At 41.6% G+C, this 15,510-nt stretch overlaps 1 protein-coding gene across 5 annotated transcripts in view; it reads right to left on the bottom strand.

Annotated features, from left to right (window-relative positions):
* The window catches only part of NTRK2 (neurotrophic receptor tyrosine kinase 2), a 383,866-nt gene that overhangs the window by 166,158 nt on the left and 202,198 nt on the right, over positions 1–15,510 (bottom strand). For 3 of the 5 annotated variants that reach the window (XM_060301090.1, XM_060301091.1, XM_030832832.2), the window contains one exon: positions 2,955–3,143. In XM_060301090.1, the coding sequence (XP_060157073.1) occupies positions 2,955–3,143 (189 nt within the window). Of the gene's footprint in view, positions 1–2,954; positions 3,144–9,399; positions 9,448–15,510 lie in introns of all 5 variants that reach the window. The other 2 variants (XM_060301089.1, XM_060301092.1) reach the window with 1 other exon arrangement.

Below are 15,510 nucleotides of genomic sequence, written 5' to 3'. Positions count from 1 at the left end.
CAACATCTTTGAATAGCAGGCAGCTTTAGGAAAGAGAAGTAAAAGTGCTGGTTTGTGACCCAAGCCTCTGATGGATCCAGAGCTTGGTGGTATACTGTCTATGTGATATTTTGCTTTAAGCACATGGGAAAAATTCCATACTTTTTCTGAGAGCTTCTTAAATTTGTTTTTCAGATGTAACCTATCCAACTTCTTGGAAGAGCCCTTCTTTAGAGATTGGTTGTAAAAATACTTGATGGGAATAACTTAACTGAAAGCTAAGCTCCCAAAATATCATGGGTCTATAGCAACAGATCCCTCTGTACATCAGATCTATGCATTTTGAAATATTTAAATTTCTGAACGACTACAATTAGGATCTTCAAAGAAAGGATTTTTTGTTAAAGGCTTATTTCTGCTAAATTTGCTATCTAAATCTATTTAAACTGGCTAACATGTTGTTAAAAATACATCTAACAAAGTCTACACAGGCAAATTTAATAGGAAAGGACCCAATGTAAAAGGGTCAATGTAAAAGGTCCTCTATACTTGTTACAAGTCTGTTAGTAATTAATATTTCAGCAATATATAGCCATATCTGGTCAACATCTGGCCAACATCAAAGGCACATCATGTCCCATGCTACGAAGATGTAGTTCAACAAGTATAGTTTCTGCTCTCTAGGAGCTTACAATCTAACCTAATCAAGACTAGAGAAACATACACCAGAGTGGTCATACTCAGGACTTCACAAAAGGCAACAGATACATTGAAGATAAAGATAAAAAGTATGGGGTAAAGGATGGCATTTAAGAAAGGGTAGAGGGAATGAGAGAAGTAAATTGCTTCTTCATTCCCATTTCTTTGAAAAAGGATTTATGGAAGATGTGTTATTTTAAGTGTTCTTAAAATCATGAAAGAGCATATGGCTTGATGCTTGGAAGAAATAAAATTTCTTCTGATATAAGATACTAAGTGATTGAGAACACTGAGCCAGTAAGGACTGCTGAGTGAAGGACCCAACAAGACTTTATAAGGAACAACTAAACAATCAATGGTCTGGTGCCCTCTGGTAGAGGGCAGAAGCTGAGGGGAAGCTGCAGGTCTCCTCAACTCTTCCAACTCTTTCTAAGTGGGAGTGGCTGAGCCACAAAACCAAGACTCCTCCAAAATTACCAAAATGTCTAATCCAAAACCTTTGTAGAAACTTCTATGAACTCTAGATTAAGGAAATGACCTTTGGAAATTTTCCTGTGGAACTTCTAAGGGAAGAAAGCACTTCTTGAAAGAACCACAGACTCAGAAGCCATCTAGCTCACTTGATTCTATAGGCTCTCATTTGTTTGCTTTCTTGCTCATTGGTTCATTTTCTCTTATTGGACTTGCTAGGCTAATGCTATCTACTTGATTATTCAGCTTTATCCTTCCTCCATTGACAAAGAAAAGCAAATTTTTGAGTACAGGTTGATTTTAGTCAACTTCAATTTTAATGCAGTCTCAGGTTAACTAAAGTACATCATACAGACTGGTGCTGGTGGTGGTGACAGGGGTGTCAAAGTACTCTGTTCCTAGGGAGAACAATCAAAATGATGACAGAATCTCTCATTACACTATCTTGCTTTGCTTTGTTCAGTATTTGACTGTTACACATGCAGGGCATTTCAGGAACCATTGGAGGATGCTTATCTCAACAAAGAATGCACATTTTAAGCAAACCTCCACACATCATGTTCACACCATAATAATAATATTAGAATTAATAATACTTTGATTTCAAAGAATACCTTTTATTTCAAGGAGCTCAATATTCTTCACATATGCTATTCTATTTATCTTATCATATTACATATTCAACTGAAAGCTATGTTGAGGTTCAGTCTCACACATTACAAGACTGTAATACTGTTCACCCTAATGATTAAATTCAAATCCATTGTTAAACATACCTCAGGAAAAATTTGAATGAATAGGAGGAAATTACAGATGTTTCTTTATATTTGAAAAGACACTCACTGCTAAGTCCCCTTATCCATGAGCATTCTCAATGGAAAGTCAGTCCCCAATATCTAACCTTGAAATAGTCCTACCTTACCTGAGACAGGGCAGGAGAACAGTATTTAAGATGGGGCAAGAACATGCAGATAGACAAAAGGTACCCACTTGTCAGTGCCAGAGAACCCCTGGGACCTTAGCCACCTGATATTCTAGCCCTTATGGCCCCTTATTCATGTGTAAGGGAAGGCCTGGAGTTCCACTGGCATAAGCCTGTTTGTCTACTGTGACTTTATTTCTTGTCCTTCAGGCTGTGTTCCAGCCTCTATATTTGAGCACTGGCTCAGAAGATAGGATAAGATAAAGATTCCAAGTTTCCCAACAGAGGCTAGTGGGTTAACTTGGTTCTAAGAAATATAACTCAGTGTACTTAACAGGCAGACCATCTGTTGTGATGTCCCTTTGCTATTGTGACATCACAACAAGCCTCATACTGGGAACTAGGACTGAACAAAGAAAACAGAACTACCTAAATTGATACCACCTGTGTGCAACACAGAGCATTCCTGACTACCATTAGTGTATATTTTAAGGACTTTCAATAAACCAAATTTAAATCCCACCAATTGCTTGTCTTCTGTAACTGATGTATGTGCATTCTAATGACACTTCTGGTTTCTGTCTATCTTTTTCAAGATAAGCATGCCTCGATTCCAACTTCATGTTGACAAATGGTTTTGGAAAATGGATCTCAAGAGAAGTCAGTATCTGCCCACAGTTCCAATCCCAGCAGCAGACACACCCTGAGAACTCCATAATCAACAAACTAAATGATCTATTCCTTGGGCTCAAAGCCCCAAGGATACTCAGACATTTCACATGGTACCCTCCCCTCAGTCATCCTCGTCAGGGACTCTGATAAGCATGCTGCTTGATACAGCTATGCAGCAAATGGGCCAATAAGTATAAACAGCTGTACTTACATGTGTCTGGCTTGAGCTGACTATTGGTGATGCCAAAGTACTGGGGATTTTCAATGACAGGAATCTTGGTCATTCCAATAATGACAGCATCAGGGCCACCCTCTGAAGACGACGGAGTGTTACTCCCATTGGAGATGTGATGGAGTGGGCTGGCAGAGTCATCATCATTGCTGATAACTGAGGCTGGGCCTGGAGTTGGAAAAATACATATTCTCCTGTAATTTTTCATGGCTTTGTGGAGCTATAATTCACATACCTAAAATTCACCCATTTAAAGTGTACAATTCAGTGGGTTTTAGCATATTCCAAGAGTTGTGAAACCATGACTACAATCTAATTTTAGGAGATTTTTATCATCTCAATTAGCAGTCGCTTCCCATTCTCCCCGCTTCCAGCCCTGGGCATCCACAAATTTACTTTTTACCTCTATGGATTTACCTATTTTGGACATTTCACATCAATGGGATCATATAATATGTGATCTTTGGGGCTTCTTTCACTTAGCCTAACGTTTTTAACGTTGATTCACGTGGTAGCATGCATCATTACTTTATTCCTTTTTATTGCCAAGTGATATTCCATGGCATGGATACACCCCATTTTGTTGACCCATTCATCAATTGATAGAAATCTGGGTTGTTTAAAATTTTTGGCTATTATGAATAATATAGCTATGTGCACTCGTGTACAAGTTTTTGTGTGGATATATGTTTTCATTTCTCTTGGGTGGAAGTGCTGGGTCATATAGTAGCTTTACGGTTAACCTTTTCAGGAGCTGACAAACTGTTTTCCAAAGTGGCTGCACAACATATCTTATATCCGCAACAGCAATGTGTGAGGGTTCCAATTTCTTTACTTCCTTCTCCTGTAATTCCATATGCAGCTTTCCTCTCTGTTCTCTGAACATCTTTAGAGCACGCTCTCATTGAAACTCCCAGCATGAATCTAGGATTCCTGTTGTACAGTGTACTGAAAGACGTCCTAGAAGTTCAAAGGTCTGATCCTTTCACCACTCTCTGGACAAATCACTTAACTTTTTTGTACCTCTACATCTGCTTACATGTGTAAAATATGCAAAATAGTATCTGCTTGTTACTTTCTGAGACTGGAATGAAACTACTGACATGAAAATGTGCTTCATGAGTATGAATTACTACTAAGTATTACTAAATAAACTTACGAATAACTGGTTGACTAGAATTGCATCGGCCTGTCCTATTACTATGCTCCACTTTCTGTATATTCTCTCAGCAGCGGCACCACTTTTGCGCGCAAAATAATGGTCCAATCCCATAGCAAAGTTCCCTGTTTTGCCTTTAGCCATAACATTATTTGTAGTGTCATTACATGGATGTCTTTATACTAAAGCAATAACCATAACATTTTTCATACCAGATTTAAACTTTCCAGTCCAGAGTCTCAGAACGTATATACCCATAAATACAGTCTACTGTATCTTATCTAAACAATTCAACCATTGACCTATAATGTTTGCAACCAAAAATACATTCACAAAGATAAAGGTCTACATTCATTGAAAACTTGCAAACAATTAAGATCTCAGTGGCTTTTGACAGACACGCCCTACAGGGAAAGTAGACAAAGCCCCCTAGTATAGTACACAGGATTCTACAGTATCCTGAATAGGTGCAGGGTCTTCCAGAAGGCTCCCACTGGCCAGGGTTACTATAATAAGCTAAGAGGAAGACAGGAAGAAAAGGATATGGAGGAAAGACAAAGGGAGGGCAATGAGAAGGCAAAATCCAATGTGCGGAGAAGACAAATGTGTACTGGTTAAACGAAAGCCTTAATCGCTACTTCCTGAGCAAGACCACGTGCGTTTGCCCAGCCCCCCAGGACGTTTCAGCACCTCCAGCAAATCTCTCCCTCTTCCTCACATTTTACTTTTTCTGTAAGAAGCACAGCAATAGAAACAAAAGTTGTTGTATCATACTTTTTTGAATTCCCTACGAAATATCACGGTAATCCATCCCCCAACCTCCAAGATCCATTTTCCCTCTTATATGGGGATTATCACAGTTTGTAGGGATAACGACATTCCCCAGCTAGCTGAATCTTAAACTAGGCAGGAGGCAGCCAACTGCTATTATAGGTTTTTTTTTTTTTTTTTTTCGGTACGCGGGCCTCTCACTGCTTCGGCCTCTCCCGTTGCGGAGCACAGGCTCAGGATGCGCAGGCTCAGCAGCCATGGCTCACGGGCGCAGCCGCTCCGCAGCATGTGGGATCCTCCCGGACCGGGGCACGAACCCGTGTCCCCTGCATCGGCAGGCGGACTCTCAACTACTGCGCCACCAGGGAAGCCCTATAGGTAATTTTTAAAAACACTCTCTCAAGGGGATGTGTATTTAAGTTGCTTTTAATGATACACTCTGGCTTAATTCTGCAAGCAAGTCCTCACACAGCCAATTTAGAAGCCACAGAACACTCAAAGCAAAGGCAAGCTTACCAGTTGTATTCATCTTGAGCCTAGCTCACCAGTGTTAGTAAACAGTGGAAATTCTGCCAAGAATAGCTACACAGACAAGTCCTTTCTAATATCCTTAACCATCCCTGTTTTATGATTCGTGACACCCAGAGCTTAAACCCAGAGGTGGAAAATGGACATGTGTTATGCTAAGCTTTCTGCATCTTGTCAATAAAACCTTCCCATCATGGGCTCCCTTGCTCCAGTCCCGGTGCAGCTGTCCCCTCCTTCGACGTTACCAAAGCACGCTACTGTCCGAGCTCCCCGGGAAGGGTGCGGTAGAGGCCACACATTTCTCAACAGATTCCAGGCTTCACATTTACCCCCAGAAATGCAAGAGTTGTCATGTTCAAACACTCCACATGCTGTCAGAAGGCCAGCGATATCTGCTTCTGGACTCCCTGCAACAATTAGAAACGCACTGATCCTAGTTGCTTTTCCTCTGATTCCCTTTTGGCCCAGGACAGGCTATCCACATTCCCATAGCATTCAATCATTTTGGAGGAGGATGATACTTAGAAGACAATGTTGAAATTCCTCCAGGAATTAGGGCTCTGAAGCATCTGCCATGCACACAGTGGAGCCTTACTTAAAGAGTTCAACCAAGGGACTTGCTCTTCGCTTCTCCATCATCAGAGGACACCCTTTCCTTTCTGTGGCCTCGCTGAGTAAAACCCCCAACTCTGAGGTAACAGATTCCAAGGGGAGGGGTTCTCTGTTTGGGGGGAAATTTTTTAAGCACAGAAGCGGTATAAAGCACCAGAGGTAATCTTTCAAAAGCTTTTTCACTTTGCCAGAAGGTCACTGTTGACAAATCTGAGCGACATATAAACCTCAACAGTTTATCAACTGGAATGTTAATTCAAGTGCTGTTTTCTTCATTACTGATGTTCCAAATCCTGGAAGATTGATACAGCTGGCAAGGTTGCAGAGATTCAGCCATTTTTCTATGAACATTTTGATCGAATGGAGCACAGCAAAGCTGCAAAGGGGGAAAGCTCTCAGGGGGGAAGATGAATGTCTATATAATTTGACAGCAGCCTGTCTGCGCATATCATGGATGTCTCGTTATGTGTCTGTGCACGTGGGGAAAACACCCCAAAAAGACAGACAGAAGAAGAGTCAGGGGCACATCACAGCGGGTGAGAAATTCATAGGAGGACTTGAAAAGATGTCTTACAATGTTAACAAAGTTTTAAATTGCTGGGTATGTGCGGCTTGCTGAGCTTGGGGTACATAGTTCTAATTACTGAGCTGACAAGTAGGAGCTATGCCTGGAAACATTTTTAGCCCATTTTTATTTTAATATGTCTCACATGCAAAGAGGCACTTTTCTTTTACCAGAGCTGCTCAGTAACGTATCCTGCATAAATGACTTTACAGACATTTTTAAACCTGACTGAGACTTTTTTCCCTGATAAGAATTGATGTAAGTCATCTGGAGAAAGAGATTCCTTCTCTCAAGACCAACATGTCTTCAAGGAGAGAGACAGATTATTCTTCTTAAATAGCTGTATTAACCATGTCTTTTATTTTCTGTATTCTGATGCTTCAACATCTGAGGCTTTGGTGACAGAGAAGGGACTGCCAATTCCTAGAGATAATAAAGTACCTGCCTACGAGAGTACGTTTCATATACAAACTGACCAATCCACAGTCTACGCCCCCAACCGCATCACTTACCAGGCTCTCACACTCCAGTCCACTATCCACCTGCCCCATCATCCCAGAGCCAGGTATAAGACAACTGGGGACTGTCCCTACATCCCAGAGCCCACTGACCTTACTCAACCCAGCCAGTCCTAAACCTGCTTACCCTGCCTCGCCCATTCCTTTCTGCAGAAACCGCAATAGAGGCTCTTGTCTATGTTTTCCCCTTACTCCCTCTGCCTCCTGATGGACCCTTGCCCCCTTCAGCACCACGGTCCCCACTGTGTCATGGCCTGCCCTCTTCTCTTGGGATCTGTGAGTAACAAAGGATATTTTCAGTGGCAGTCGTCTCCAGACCTGTGGCCTCCCCACAGCTGAAAAATCATAAAACCTACATTTTAAAGCAGCGGCACTTCTGATGAACTGTAGCTGAAATAACAATTCTGGAGAAGAATTCCCTCTGCTGTAGCCTAAAAGGGTGAAGCCCAGTTTTTGAAGCTTTCCAGGAACAAGTGCCTCTCCGCAGAGCAAACCGGCCTGGAAAACACGTACGTGGTTGCACCATGTAAAATGCCAATAAGCATAGTTAACTATTAATTTTATTTTTAAAGGGGAGATAAAGAGTAAGAGTATGGTGTATACATTTTCAAAGGATCTATATATGCCATAAAATTTATTTTCTTTGTAAGGACATAAGAAATATGTGATAGGTACATCTCTTGGGAGAGAGCTGGTGGGGGGAAACCATGGAGGTGGGTAAGAGAGACATTGTTTAATATTTACATTTCTGTACTGTTAATTTTTGAAAAATCTTATGGATGTATAATTTTTCTCTATGTTAACAAACACTCTCTGGGTACAGGGATAAATGGTGTTTTCGTTTGTTTGTTTTATTCTTTATCCTTTTCTGTTTTAAAAAAATAAATATTACTTCAAAAAAATTTTAAACAAAACCAAAGCAAAACATTTACATGGTTGCACCGATCTGCTGTTTAGTGGAAGGAAGACCCCATTTCATGGCGCTGTTGTGAGAGAGTTTGTCACTCAACTCCCCTCTTCACCTCCACACACAGAGTGAGCACAAAGCCTTGGAACAGGGTACCTTCAAGACTGTATGGACAATCTCTCTGCTATCTTGGCAAAGTGCCTATGATCAGCTGGATCTGAAATTTGTCCCTGGGGAGTCACAGACAAGTCCTGAGCTGGTGGAGCTTAATGTTCCAACTGTGCCACACTCCACTTTCTCTATGCTGGTTAAGAGCTTTAGTCTTGGAATTCCTGGGGCTAGCTAAGGGTGAGGGTGACGTTCCCCCTTCAGGCCCTCTCTGGCTCAGTGTCTGCCACCTCTGGGTTCAGTGATTTTGGATCACTGGACCGACACTGAGAAAGGCTGTCCAATAGGAAAGATCTGCTATCGGGCTCAAAAAGAGAAAGGAAACAGGCTTCCTTGTATGGATGGGATGAACACGTACGGGGCGGATGGCTCAGAACTGGAAGGCTCCATGACCCTGGTACACTTCCCCTATTTTACAAGTTTCCCTATAGCCAACCTTGCTACCGAAATAAATACTAACCAACAGATACTAAAGATGGGGCCAGATCTTGGAAACACACAGGCAAGATGTAAAGACAGTTTGTGTTTTCATGCCTTCTAAGCAATTCCTGTTCATTGTCTCTGTACCCATAGAAAATACTGAACAAATTGGAGGTCCCGGGAGATCACACCTGATTCCAGTCCCAGTAATGAGGTACATTATCTGCATTCATTTCATAGCTACAAACTCTGCTTTTCAATTTCCAGCACATAGTCTGAATGCAAGGAACAGAATGCAATCAAGCACAAATCGTAGCGTCTGGACGTTAGAGTCTTGCTTTGAAAGAGAAGTGGTCATAAACGAACAGCTGATTTCCCAATTCAGAAATTTATTACATGTTGGCCAATGGAAGAAAGTTAAGATCCGAACTTGCCCAGACTTGAATATTCAGCCAAATGTTTGCTGTACATGGAGTTGGAGTGTAGTTGCATTTTATTTCCTTAACCTGCTTAAAAATGCAGCAACAAGCTAGATCTGGATGACGGTTAACACTCCCCCATAGGATAAAAACAAGGTGATGTCAAAAATACAAAACCATTTACTAAAGTCAATATTCCTTTTCTGGAAAATTCTAGGCATCTTTCTTCAGCAAATCAGAAACCGGGAACACAGAAAAAGAATCAAGGACCAACAAGTATAAAGAGAGTCAAAGCAGTTTCATCCTAATTAAACAACACAAACTCATTACTTATCCAAAGAATGAGGAACTACTTACCAACACCTTGTCTTGATTTTACTTTCCCAAATCCAAACCATGAGAAATCTGAAAACCACAACAAAACATAAAATAAACTTCGAAACAGAAGCGTAAACCAGAAGCATTCAGCACTGTCCCTAGAGAAATAACAAACGGCCCCAAAAAGCTCCACTGGGGACCAAAGCTTCCCCTCAAACACCTGGAAACTAACCCTTGGATTTTTGTGTAAAGATTTATTTCTCATCCTGAGAACATGGAGGTTGGAATAAGATAAGAGACAGCAAGAGCTTGTCTTTGAGAAAAATTGCCCAAACCTAGGGTTAAAGGCACTGAGCAGATTTTCCTTCTCACTGTCTCTCTTCTCCCTTAAGTATCGAATCATCAAACAGGGAACTGCAGGGATGAAAACAACACAGTGCATTCAACAAATGCACCATGGCTCTCAACCACAGACATATGGGAAAATAATCAAAGAAAACAGATCTTTTCTGGAGCTAAGACAGACAGTACAAAAAAGGAACGTGAAATCCTCTGGGAGAACTGACACTTGGACTAGATGGGAATTCAAGAGGAAAAAAGGGGACCACAGTTCCACAACTGACTTGCTGTGTGACGGTGGGCAGCTCCCAGCAGCTCTGCGCCTCTTTATAACACAAGGTTCCATGAGGCACGTGTGGGAAAAAGTGTGCCAAATGTTTGGAGGTCCTCCAGTGAATAATGCCACAATGAAATGCCTATTTATTTCCTGGGCCCGACTGTTCCCTTCTAGGTAATTTCCGCTGGGTTCAAAGTAAACTCTGCACAGTGGGGAAATCCCTGGATAAGAGGCCAATAAAGGGAATGGAGCCCAAATAAGTAGTAACTGTGTTTCTCAGCTCCTTACATCTGTAGTGATTTTTACAGGCAGGATAAAAAGCTACATAAGAGAAGAGCCCATCAAAATGAAAAATACATGCGAAAACACTCTGCACACTCAAAAATGCCTTACAAAGTTGTCATGAATACTATCTTTTTCAAGTACATTTAGCCTTTCCTTTCTTAGTATTCTACAACTTCAGCTCTAAGCCAATTTTTACTTCTGATTGTTATTCCTCTGAATGCTTTCTTCCAGATTTTAAAAGGCAGGCCTCTGGCCTCTATCCAATGCCAAAGAAAGATTCGTTTGCACAGAAGAAAGTGACCTCATTCACTGGGTCCTCAGTGTAGCGAGGCCAGGCTGTGCCTGTGGATTTCTTAGTTACGACTTATCTCTTTCAAAATGGAGTGTATTTTCCTACTGGTCACTTTTTGTTTTTCTATACTTGTTTGATTTACATAGTTTTAATTAAATCGTGGATTGAATATCTGGACTCCTTTTTTCACTTGAGTATTTTTTCAAAATCATGTTTCTGTCTTACAGAGAGCCCACTGAAGGGCAAGGCCATAGCACTCCTCACTGGTTACCTGATTCAGATTATTGTCCACCATCCACTATCATAACCACAACTGCAATGAACATCTTTGCACGTCTTAGGTGCTCCCATCCCCATTTTCAGAAATCATTCCCTCAAGATAAATCCCAGAAATGGAATTACTGTGTCAAAAGGGGGAAATATTGTTAAGGTTCTCGATGCACGTTACCTAATTGTTTTCCCACTACATGAGGTATTACTTTCACCAACAGCGTACAAGAGGGTGGAGTGTATTTCCAATGGGAAAGCTAAGGGTGAACCATTTCCGACGTCTATCCTGCCATTAGTAGGTCTCCACCTAACTGAACAGAGACCTGGTAAGTACTCTCCTCCCATCTGTGCCGCATGATGCCACTCACCCCCCATGTGTCCTAGGCTGGTGTTTGACACAGGTGCAGTAGGGAGAACTACAGGTATGAAAAGCATAAGAATAAAGCAGGTAACACTTGTGCAATCATCATAATTCATAAAATGCCTCCCCCACCTCAGACATTTCTCCCTTAGTCCTCAGTCAAACCCTGTAATATATCCCAGTTCCTTAACAAGGGATTGAGATTCAGAGAGGCCGACAGACTTAGCAAAGGCCACAGCCTTTCGATGCCAAATCCAGTTTTTCCATTCTTTCTTAGTTGCCTTTCCAATCCTCCAAAATACTTAGCCAAAATTAGCCAAAGCTGATGTAAATGTTGTAGCGTTTACAACGCTTCAATTAGGATTCAATCTTATATATAGAAAAGCACTAGAAGTAGTTATTCATTCCTTGTTTATTTATTCAGCAGGCATAGCAGAAGATTCAAATACAAAGAGCTGTATGGCCTGCGCTCAAGGAGTTTACAATCAAGGATCAACTCTCGTGGAAGTACAACCGGGGTGTATGGGAACTCAAACAAGGAGTATCTAGCTGAATCTGGGAAGCAGGTAAGGGGGGAGCAGGTAAGGGGGGAGAGTTCTTTGGCTTCTGGACAATAGATTAAAATTTGCCAAGAATGCGAAAAAGCAGAGGAGGACATTCTCACTGTAAATAGTCCAGTTCTGGTTAGAGAGGGAAGCATTCATTTGTCAAGGGGCTGATGAAGCTGGAAAGCGGAAAGAAGCTGAAACACATAAGCAAGGGCCAGGTTAAGAGTTTGGAATCTATGGTGAAAATTGCAGGTAGGCCCTAGAAACCAACCAACCAACCAACTTCAGGCCAGGAAGGAACATAATCACAGTTAATTTTAGAAAGTGGTTGCAGGATGGAAACAGGATGATGTAATAGAAAGACTGAGGGCAAGAGACTGGTTGAAGAGGCTGCTGGAGAAATCAGGGCCTGAGAGAATTGTTACCTGAGCCAGGTAGTGGGGAGGTGGGGCAGGGATGAGGAGGGGATGGCTGTCCGGCCTCTTTAGGGGAATCAAGAGGACTTGGCGATCGATTGCAAGTTGAGGGGAATATCGGAAATGAACAGGGACGTTCTTGGGTTTAGACTACAAGACACATGGTGATGCTGCCCAGTGTCTCCAAGGAACCTGGCAGGAAAATAGGCAAGGGGTTCAACTCACAGCATGCGTGTGGGGCATAATTCCCAAATAAGGTGACTACGTGCAGAAAGCCTCAGAGGGAGGCATCCAGTGTCTGGGGCTCAGGTCTGGAGCTCAGAACCCAGGTCTAGTGTCCCAAGTGGATCTGCTCAAGTTTAAGTGGAGCCCAGAGTCCAACTGAGAACAGAAGCTGGATGCTGCAGCTGGGACACATTTCTTCTTGGACACATAAAAAAACACCCCTTTTTGTAGGTACAAATAAAAGGATATCCAACGAGGCTAACTTTTGACAAACTTATTCCTAAATTGCTAAAATACTTCTAAGTTCTTTTTAACAGTCACACAATTATTACATAAGAGAGACTATAATCTTCTTGACCATACGCCAGAGTTCTTGGAAAATTTAACAAATTAGGCAGAGCACCATCACATTGATACGTCTCCCTTCCAAGAACTGTCCTTTGTTCGACTTTTTCTTGATGAATTTAAGCAGTAGTCTTAAAACCGTGGTACTAAATTTCACCCGCAAAAATTTCCCATAAGGCCAAAAAGAAACAATTTCTCAATTTCCTGTGATGTTTCACCCATTGGGAGCAGAGTCCTGCCAAAGATTCATTTATTTTCTACTTAATAAGAGACACTTTATTCACTGCAACATAAAGGGCTCCTTCAAAAGCAAATGTAATTGCAGCGAGCTTAAAGGAACTCCTTCTTTTGGAATCAAGACCAACAAAGAGTCTAAATTATGAAATTAACCAATTAAATCCATCTCTTCTTGAAGAAAGTTCAATCTTCCCTATCCAGAGAAGAGGAATGTAGAAAAGAAAATAGCGTATTAACACATTAACAGCTCTAAAATGGAACTCTAAATAAAATAAATAGCAATAAAGATTCCTTTTCAAATGTCTCTCAGAGGAAATCACTAAAATTTAGGGGGTTGAAAAGGAATATTTATGATGAAAAGGAGAGAATCAGAGGAAAGAGCGAGAAACAGGCAACATGGAAGAAATTTAATCTTCCCTGTGGTGCTGAATGGTACAAACACTAAATGTGATTTTTAGAAGGGCTCTGAACTCAAGAGAATGCCATTTCTGGATTTTTTTTGTAAGTTTCAGAAAAAATTGATTTTGTATATTAGAAGGAAAAGCAGCTCTTCTAACTCTGGAGGAATTAAAATTTGCTGTGTTCTCAATTGAAATTTCTTTATATATATATATATATTTTTTTAATTATTGAAATTTCTTTATATTTTAAGGCAAAACTCATCACCCTCTGCCCCCAAGAAAAGCATCTCTAAATGGAAGCTAATGGGAGAATATGATTCACTGACAGAAATGCACTTCACTTCCAACTTCTTCTTCCTCTCCTTCGGAGAGTGGGCCACACCCACTCCCCGAAGGACACATAAGAGAGGAGCTATGGGCTCCTTGCTGCCGGGAAAGTGTTGAGCCCAGAGCAGACTCCATAAGTGCTTGGGTGAGCAGCCGACTGCCTGTTACCTCACACAAAGTAGGATGACTGGTCATTGCAGTGGAAAGGAAATGAATGCAAAGGACCGCTTTGTGGACAATACAATCATCTCTCTTTCCAACTGACACATAATCGGAGTGAGTAATAGTTTGCTTCAAATTAATTCCAGTTCCTCAGGGCACAGAATAGTGTCGTTTGGGGCCAAGTTTCCACTTCAATTTAAACTTAATCTTTTACTTAAGGACACAACCTTTATATATAAGTCCCATCTCCACAGACCAAGAAGAGGGCTCACTTTGAGTTAAACTAGTTCCCGAAATCACAGTTCAAAAGGGTCCTGGAGGGCTTCCCTGGTGGCGCAGTGGTTGAGGGTCCGCCTGCCGATGCAGGGGACACGGGTTCTTGCCCCGGTCCGGGAAGATCCCACATGCCGCGGAGCGGCTGGGCGCGTGAGCCATGGCCGCTGAGACTGCGCGTCCGGAGCCTGTGCTCCGCAATGGGAGAGGCCACAACAGTGAGAGGCCCGCGTACCACAAAAAAAAAAAAAAAAAGGGTCCCTGGATTTCTCCTGACCAGCCTTCATTGGCTCCATCCTTTCCCTTCCCTCAAACTTCCAATGTGAGTTATGTCCACTGTTCTTAAGAAAAGGAACACTGAAGACCTCCAATGTGACAATTTAAAGAAAAATATGTGTTTTGTGGCTGAAACTGCTAGCTGCTCTCTGAAGTCTGTATTTCCCTCTTTTTCCCTGGGCCCACAGCTAGACTACATTTTCCAGCCCTTCCTGCAGTTAGTCGTGGCCATACTATTAAATTCCAGCCAATGGAAGGTGTGCAGAGCACTGAGCACCACTTCTGGGCTGGATGACTTATAAATGTATGCTACCCCATGCTCTTTCCCCTTCTACTTGTCCAGAAGGAAGACTGAAGACAATGATTACGGTAAACTTGGAAGTTATGACTTGAAGATAGCAAAGAAATTCTCTGCTCATTCTCCCAGTATTGTTTGGTGAATGCAGACAGTGTAGAAACCGAGTTCTTCTACCTGAGGTCCAATGAAGCTGAGCTATGTATCCTCCAACTTTCATCCATATGCAAGAAATAAACTATTGTGTTTGAACCATTTTCCACTTCAGGACTTTTTTTACTATGGTAGAGAGCCTATCCTAACCAGTACAAAGGGAAAGATATACACACATGTACACATAGAAATTAACTGACTCCATAACCTCTAAACCCCCCATCACAAATTCATAATTGTGTTCCATGTATATCTACATTTTTAAATCCACAGTGTGAAAATCCACAGATTTCATTAGATTTTCCAAAGCTACTTCATTGCAAAATGCTAAGAACCCCTGAAATACATACAAATGGTTTCAGAGACAAAGATATCAATGCATAGGTACTCTGCATTTCAATTCTATTTGATTATATTCCCTATCAACACTTGAACCTGGGTGCTGATAACCATCTATCATCTCTCACCTAAACTTCTATAGCAACCTTCTCATTCATCTCCTGCTCTGTTCTTGCCTCCCCGGAATCTCTCCTCTGCAGAGCTGCTGGGATAATTATTTTCAGGTATCAGTCAGATTATTGCATTCCCCTGCTTAACATCATTTAAAGGTTTCTCCTTGCATCTAGAATAAACTCCTGATGATGACTAGAGTCCTGTACGACGTGGCC

This window comes from Globicephala melas, chromosome 6 (genome assembly GCF_963455315.2).
Source record: "Globicephala melas chromosome 6, mGloMel1.2, whole genome shotgun sequence".
In the NCBI taxonomy this organism is placed as follows: Eukaryota; Metazoa; Chordata; class Mammalia; order Artiodactyla; family Delphinidae; genus Globicephala; species Globicephala melas.
This window is presented reverse-complemented; position numbering and strand designations above follow the sequence as displayed.